Here is an 8165-nt window from a genome sequence, read left to right on the forward strand (position 1 = left end):
GCTCTTTGTTGTGCAGATCAGGCAGGATTCCTTCCCTGGTGGTGTCAGATGGCAAGCAGGGAGGGGTAGAAATCTTTCTTGTTGTTTAGCAATGAGATCTTCAAGAGAGATTTCCACACCTCCTTGCTTGCCATCTGACACCACCAGGGAAGGAATCCTGCCAGCCAGATGAATGTTGTGAACAGAGATGCGAGGAAAGCTCTCATTCTCCAATTGTTGTGAAGCTATAAAGCTAAATGTTGTACAGTGTAGTAACTGGTCAAAAGGACTTTGTGGCTAAGTACAGATGGTCAAAAAACCCAAGGCTGAATCAATTCAGTCTTTGCCGGTTAGTCTAAGCTGGGTAGATTGAACCGACAAGCAAGTGAACAGACATTCACTTGTGATTCTAGAAATGCAGCCACATGTTTGCAGTCACCCAGGCTAAAAGCCAGGGGATGCTAGAACATGCCTCCATGCTTGGGTGGAGCAGACAGCTTGGGCCAAGGCTAGCCTGCACACCCTGCAAGGGGGATTTGTGGGGGAGGTGCAAAGCATCCTGGGATTCTGGGGGACTGTGAGTTAAATTAATCTAGAGGGGATCTGGGACAGAAGCTCAACAATCCAATTTAACACAAATCAACTAAGTCTGATATTACATCCATACAGGTTTATCTTAAACTGGTTTCAGCCATTTTGAGCATGGTTTGTGTGTGCTGAACTTCTGTTGTGTTACAGATTTGAATGGTTTCTGATTACTTATACCAGGTTATGTGCAACTTCTGTCTCCAGTCTGTGTGGCTCTGAATTTCATGTTGTGGCATGTCTCTGTACCAAATCAGTTGGTAATGTGCAGTAAGCTTTGATCTTGAAAAAGTTTTGATGTCTGATTTTCTGTGTGTACTGTGATTACCTCCACTGAAGTTAATGTGAGTAGTCACCGTGCATGAAGTGAGATAAGCCCTGCATTGAACAGTTCTAAAGGCCAGCAGGCATTTTCAGAGTTAAATTTTTGTACCAGTAAGTGAAGTAGGAAAGTTATGAACAGAAAGGACACACTGCAAATAAAATAGCAATACGTGTTCTTACCAATCATACTGTACCTCATAGGAAAAGGAAACTTTCAGGTTACCCACTCTCTATAGATCGAAAGCTCAAAACTGTTTAATCTTTTCTCTCTCTCATGTTGTTTCCCATGTTGATCCCAGAGCATAGAAAGTGTCAGTTAAAACCTTTTTGCTCAACAAAAAATACAAACCAAAAAAACAAAACAAAACACACAACGCAGACTTGTGTGAATGAAAATCTACATTCTTACTTGGTGTGTGCAGCTTAGCATGGCGTGCCACATTGCTTGAAGTCAATAAAGCTAGCTTATGCCGGCTGATGAACTTCCCTAAGGATGTTAATACTTCTGGAATAGTTTCTGTTAGAATTAAACAAAAAAATTATTCTTAAGCTAACCAAGTTTTTATTTGGGCATAACTGTATGGCTTAAATGACTTTTCTAAAAAAACCCAAAGCAAATAGGGTCAATAGGAGTATTTCCAGCCTGTTTCCAGACTTGAGACAATTTCTCTCTGGATGGATTCCCAGAAAACAAGGTCCAGTCATCTGACCTGTGGGGCTTCATAATGGGTTTGGAAATTTGGTGTTTTGGGAACTGAGGCAGCCCATTGCCCCACTGCTAAATTTCTAGACCTGTGTAGAGCCCCACAGGCCAGATTCAATGCACAGGCCAGAGGTTGTGCATCACCACTCTATACCAAAGATAATTGTGCCCAGAATGTATTGCCCAAAGCACACAAAATGGATCCAGATCATGCCGGGACAAGAAATGTAAAACCTGCCAACATATCTCCACCATCCCCACAATTACTGCACCCCACAACAGAACCATCAGCATTCCTGGATCTTACATCTGCACCTCCAGAAATGTAATACGTCTCATCTAGTGCACTAAATGCTTTGATGGAAAATATGTAGGAGAAAAAAACAACTGCCTACCAGAATGAACACACACCCAAAATCTATCAAAGGCAAAAATACCCAATTACCTGTGAGTGCACATTTCACACAAGACAACCACTCTCTCTCCAGTCTCTCAGTTCTAATCCTTAAAGGGAATTTAGGAAACATCTTTTGTAGACAAGCCTAAGATCTTCATTTCATTAATCTATTGGACACAAAAAATCATGGACTAAATATAGACATTGTATTTATGGCACTTTATAACCTGCCTGTCATCCCATAATCCCAGGTACTCTCTACATTTTACCTGCTACATTCTATCACCAGGTCAACATTTCCCCCTCTCCCCACATCTACCTGTTTCACACCTATTGTCTCCCATGGCCTCTGATCCTCAGTGCCATGCATTTGCATTTTTACAGACCTACACTTTTGCATATTGGCTTCTATTCCATCCAGGATAGCACAAAACAACAGCAGACACTCCCTATGCCTATACCTGAAGAAGGCTGTTTGTGCCTGAAAGTTTGCAACAATTTTTCCAACTATTTAGTTGGTCTAATAAAAAGATACCACATTTAACCAAAGAACCTTGCCTGCCAGAGACCGTGGAGAACTAACCAGCTCCATCATTAACTAGAGATCAAGCTGATCTAACTGCTCCTGTATCCTGTCTTTCTCCAGCTTTTTTTCTCCTTTATATTTACCTTCGTCTCAAAATTAACCCAAGAAAGTAAACTTACACTGTGCAGACCTAGATTCTAGTAATGTAGGAAGGTGGATTTGTACTCATCTTCACAACAGTTCATATCTAGATTCAGTCTCAGCTTTGGTATGACAAACCAGGCATAACATTACTATTCTATATTTCCATCATATTCTTTCCCTGTCAGTCTTTACCATAGTCATAAGAGCTTTCCCTTTACATTGTATAAATTACATAGGCTTTCTGAGTTTCATCTGCCTCTGTGAGGAGGCAAATTATCTAATCAGAGGCTGAAAACTTACCATCTCTTGCAGCTGTACGTTATTTTCTACTCAGCTGTGGCTTGTTGGCCAACTTAGCGAATGGTTGGCATGCATTGGACTATGTGCTGCCTTCAGACCCTCAAGTACAGCAGAATCTCCATCAAGAAGAACTGGAGATCTTGATGTCACCTTAGAGGTTTGGGCAAAAAAGTCCTAGGCTGCTATTCATATGACAATATTCAGTAAATGTGAGCCCTCCTCTGAGGCTGAAATTAGAATCACAACTATGTAACTTCCTGGTTTAGGGTTCCTATTCCTTTCATCTGTAAAATACCAGCATTTGCAAATGCAGTTAAATCATGATAATAACTCAGAGCTAGAGATATAGTTATACAAATGATTCCACCTCAAAGTTTTCATTTGAAACTGCTGTGCTCATCGTTTTAATACAATACAGAGCACACTATTAAATTACTACGGCTTTCTAAGAATTTTGAATGTGAAAATTCTATGAACCGGGAGTCTTACTTGTCACTTCTGATTTTTTCCTGACTCTTCATAGCTGTGTTATCTTAATCCCTTGCAAATTCTCCTAAAGCTGTGAATACAGGATTTGGGGTGAGTACAGGGCTGGATGGAGGATTTAGCTGTGGTGGCTGTTGGGGGGGTTGGCGGGGGAAAGATTCAGTGCCTGTTCCCAGTCTTGTTCACTCCAACCACCACTTTGGGCAGACCCTGCTGCCAGAGCCTTTTAAAGTCCCCAAAGCATTTAAGAATCCCCCTTCCTTTCCCTTCTGTGCTCAAAGGCTCACCCTCTCTTCTCCCCCATTTGCCACTACTGCTTTCCTCTCAGTCCTGGGTGAAGGGAAAGCTTCAAAGCCTGTCCTGCCTCCTTCAGCCAGGCTATGCAGAGGCTGGGCTCAGCTGAGCACAGTGGCAGCAGCAGTGCGTGGGGTGGTTCTCTCTCACCCCCATGACTGCTTTTGGGGGACTAGGCAGAGTGGGGGAAACCAACCCCCATCCATCATGGCTGCTGCCACTGTCACTGTTCCCAGTTGAGTCCAGTCCTTACTCAGCCCAGATGGAGAGGGCAGAAGTAGCTATGAAGCTTCCCCTGGCCCCATGCCAAACAGTGAGGAAAGCAGAAGCAGTAGGTGTGGGAGGGAGGCAAGGGAAGAGGAGAGAGTACCTTTGAGCATGGGGGGGAAGGGGAGATTCTTATATACTTTGGGGACTTTGAAAAAGTCCCCAGAGGCTACCACAGTGCAGCGCGGTCCAAATGGGGGGTGGGGGGGATAGTTGCACCATTGTACCCCCTCTGTATCCACCCATGGGTGAGAAACTGTTACATTTCTGCATGTGAGAACCAAGCTGAATATGCAACCAGTGGTTAGCTAGATATCTGCATCCCACATTTGGCAGGAGTCTTGCTAGTTTCACATCTATGTTTACTTGGTCGATGAAGAAATCAAGATGTCATAAACAAAGTTTATCTCTGTTTTTCAGACAACCAAATACTCCCAATATAATGTAACATGCTCACTGGATATACAAATATACTATCTTTTTTATCTCAAGAGGCAGTTTTATACCCTTTCTTAATAGCCCTGGTTTATATAGAGCTTTGGGAAGTTTAAGTGATAATTTATATTTCCCTAATTCTGCACAGCAGGGGAAAGTAGTACAAGTTCAACACACTATGGTTAGTAAATGAAGCAACTTCATCAGGTACTGCTAACGTTCTCACTTGGTAGTGACCACTATGCCAACAGAAAAGCCTGATTCAAGGAATGTGGACTCAAAAGAAGTATTACCTTTGATTTCTTTGGGAGCAGGATCACTCAAAATAAACCAGAGGAAGATTTAATTGGTCAAAGCTGGTAACATTTTGCATTGTTGCCAGCAAAGCTCAAAATGGGTGTTGCCAAGGCAGACAGCATTTATCATGTTTAAGTTTGCAATTGTGGGCATATCCCACAAGACCCAGTCTATTCAGTGGCTGTGTATCTTAGGTGAGTCACTGAACACCAACTATTATGCTTGCTACAATAACTCATTTAAGTTATTGCTCATTTGTGTGGATTTCACAAGGGCCAGTATCAAGATGGATGCCTTACCCCTTTCTGGTGAAATCATAACTAGTCTTGGCATTCTAGGAGACCCAGCATAGAAGAGAAGTGGATCCAGTGTAGTGTCAGGGGAAAACACAATTGGAAAAACTCACTGATCCCCATTCACATCTTTAAAATTTAGCAGCAGTTTGGCATTGTTACTTCCTTCAGCTCTCCACCATGGATGGGATGATATGGCTTAATCTGGGACATAGTGATACAATAATAAGTGCCAGTTCAGGCAAGTCACTTTGTTGCCTACTGTCTTGCACCACAGCTAGTGACTTTCTTAGCTCTTATTTAAAATTTTTAACATCAGCAGGACAAAAATAAGAAGAATCATCTTACTATCGAACTTTCTCCAGACCAAACAATCGGGCACACAGAGGAAAGGGGTGACTTGATTTGCTTATTCCTAGCAGTTTAGGGTCTACTGCATGATTTGGAGCCCTATAAACTGCAAGGTTAATGCAAAACCATATGCATTTTCAGTTTTAAAAGTCCCCAAGCTTTAGAAGGGCTTAGGGCTCAATTCACAAAGGAATTTAAGCACCTGAAGAGGTACTTAGGCATGTCAATTCAGGATTTATGCATTGTTGCCGTGTGGGGTCAGGCCAACACTCAGGATCTCAATATCACACTGTTAGACAGGAGGGCATGGTGTACAATTGCACATGCACACACTCAAAAAAAAATCAATTAGGTGTATACCCACACACTAGGTGCATATGCCCCCACCAAGCGTGCACACACACATGCACTACCAACTCAGGCACATACACATCCAAAATTACTAGCCTAGGCACATGCACACCTATCACCAATTCAAGCACCTACACAGTATACACACCAAAAGTTAGACAACAATCAATTGTCAATACCCACATACACAGTACACATACAGGGATTACTAATTTGTATCTTATGCACACCATGACACATGCATGTTCCTAACTTGGATGGTATGGGGGGTGTGTGTGTGTGCGCGCGCACGGGCATGCTTGGGGTACCTGGGATACTTGGGGGAAGGTTAAGGTGAGAGAGAGAGAGAGAGTTAAAGTGTAGGGAGTGAAAGTTGCCAGAACCAGGATTAGAACCAGTGGACTAGAAAGAAGCTGGCTGAGGAACTGAGGCTTGGGGTTACTTAAGGTCAAGTGGCCATGGGGTTACTAGGGCTCACTTGGTGCCGGGGTGGAAACAAGGGAAAAAGCCCGGTGGCAAGGAGGAAACATCCAGGAGACAGAGGCAGAAAGCTGGGAGATCAGGGGAAAAGGCAGTGGGGACAAGGCAATAACAGTGGCAGAGACCAGGGGAAAAGGCAGTGGGGATGAGACAGTGGCAAAGAAACAGGGGTTTGCAGGCAGAGAGTTGCTCAGGACAGCTGGAGCCACAGGAGCATGGGAGGTGGCAATGAGCCAGGTGTTGGAGGTGGCAGTGAGCCAGAAGCAGGAGAGGGAGAAATGAGACAGAAGTTAGAGGGGCGAGGAGCAGAGATTGGAGCAGGGCTGGAACCGTGGTAAAGGAAAACCCAACTCAGGGGTCCAAATAACATTTTTATTAAATGAACACTGTAGTGTACAGCTTGGTTCCTATACATACTCACACAAACACTCACACACACAGGTAGCAGGAGAAAGAGGTTGGAGTCCAAGTCCTTGGTTGAAGAGAGGGTGGGGGTTATAGCTACCTATCTAGGCTAGAAAGGGGTCTTTGGCCTGCAGGTGTTGTATGTCGCTGGCAGGGCCTCTGGGTGGATAGGTGGTGTGGCATGGTGCTGGTCCAGATGGAGAGGGCATCCCAAGGAGTCAGTCTTCACTACCCCTTTTTATGGGGCAGACTACCTCTGATCGCCTATGGGGAAGGCTTGTCCAGGCAAGGTCAGTCCTGTTCCAGAGGGCTCCAGGTGTTCATACTGAGCATGTGCAGCCTTGGCATAATGGTGGGTTGCCTCATCTTTTGTTTCTTGAATGCCGAGTGTGGTTCCAAGGGCTGGGTCATTGGTCCAGGTATTGGTTTTGATGGTTCGGTCATTCAGAGGGAGCTAGTTTTAGACCTACTGCCATTGTCTCTCAAGTACCCTCATTCATTCAGGAATCAAGTTACACAGGAGGGGTAGGTATGAGTCATAGGTTACACAACCAGGCATGGGGACAAGATGGAAACTTGACAAACAAAATGCAAACTTGACATGACTTATGCTAACTTAGATATGTAGGCCTAAATCATACAGTACCAGTAAAGCAGTAATATAGAACAGTAAAAATAAATATAAACATAGTAATTATACAGTATAAAGAAGGAGAAAAAACAAAATAAATACAACTTGCTACCAAAATAAAATGCTGAAGCTTATCCTATCTCTTAGCTCACTTATCTATAGGGAATAGAGAGGGAGAGAAAAAGTCAGAAATGGTTGGGGAAGGGGATGGAATGCATTTTTAAATTTAAAAAAACCCAACAAAAACTGGGGGTTTTGCTACAGCATGACTGCCATTCATAAAACCCTTAGCTAAGGGGGCTAGCAGACATGCCCCATTGCACCTCGTAGTTTGGTGGTAAGCACATTCTGAGAGATGGGAGGTAGACGGTGAGTCCTTTTTATCCCTGCTGTGCCTGACCCAGTCTCCCAAAGGAGAACTTTTGCTATTGACCATGATGGGGAATAGCTTGGTGACCCTCATATAGTTTGAGAGAGAGAGAGAGAGGTGATCTCTTTTATCAGGTAACTAACTCAAGGAGTGGGCTCTGTCCCACACAACAAGCCAGGATTCTAGCCTCCAGAGGAGGGAAAGGCTTATACCCCTCTCAGCATTTCCTGTTGGCTACAGTAGGTCCCTCTCTGCTAAGTTTGCTGTGAATCCCATTCTTGGATGCTTTGTCCATTGTGACCCACTTGGGGCTCTGAATTTCTTTGGGATCAGGATACTAAAGTTCCCTTGTGGATTTGGGACCAGACTTTTAAGTCATATAAGTGCTATTGAAATAAATATCTGGCCCTTAGTCCTCCAAGTTTACAAATGTAAGACAGTCCTTGTCACTGGTGTTTTAGCAGGTAGAATAAAAATGGTCAAATTGTCTGTCGGGAGTGAGTTCTTGTTCAAATTTTGGTGCAAAAAACTATTATCTGCTGGCTGT

The 8165-nt window shown here is 43.6% G+C and overlaps 1 protein-coding gene across 1 annotated transcript in view; it reads right to left on the reverse strand.

The window, feature by feature from the left end:
• LOC109303556 (tyrosine-protein phosphatase non-receptor type substrate 1-like) overlaps nt 1-3237 on the reverse strand; it is a 28952-nt gene extending 25715 nt beyond the window's left edge. Inside the window, exon 1 of the mRNA XM_019525783.1 lies at nt 2959-3237. Within this exon, the coding sequence (XP_019381328.1) occupies nt 2959-2961 (3 nt within the window). The 5' untranslated portion in view covers nt 2962-3237. The remainder of the gene's footprint in view (nt 1-2958) is intronic.
• Between the last annotated feature and the right edge of the window lie 4928 nt (nt 3238-8165).

Source organism: Gavialis gangeticus, unplaced genomic scaffold (assembly GCF_001723915.1).
Source record: "Gavialis gangeticus isolate Ggan-Ray unplaced genomic scaffold, GavGan_comp1, whole genome shotgun sequence".
NCBI classification, from domain to species: Eukaryota; Metazoa; Chordata; order Crocodylia; family Gavialidae; genus Gavialis; species Gavialis gangeticus.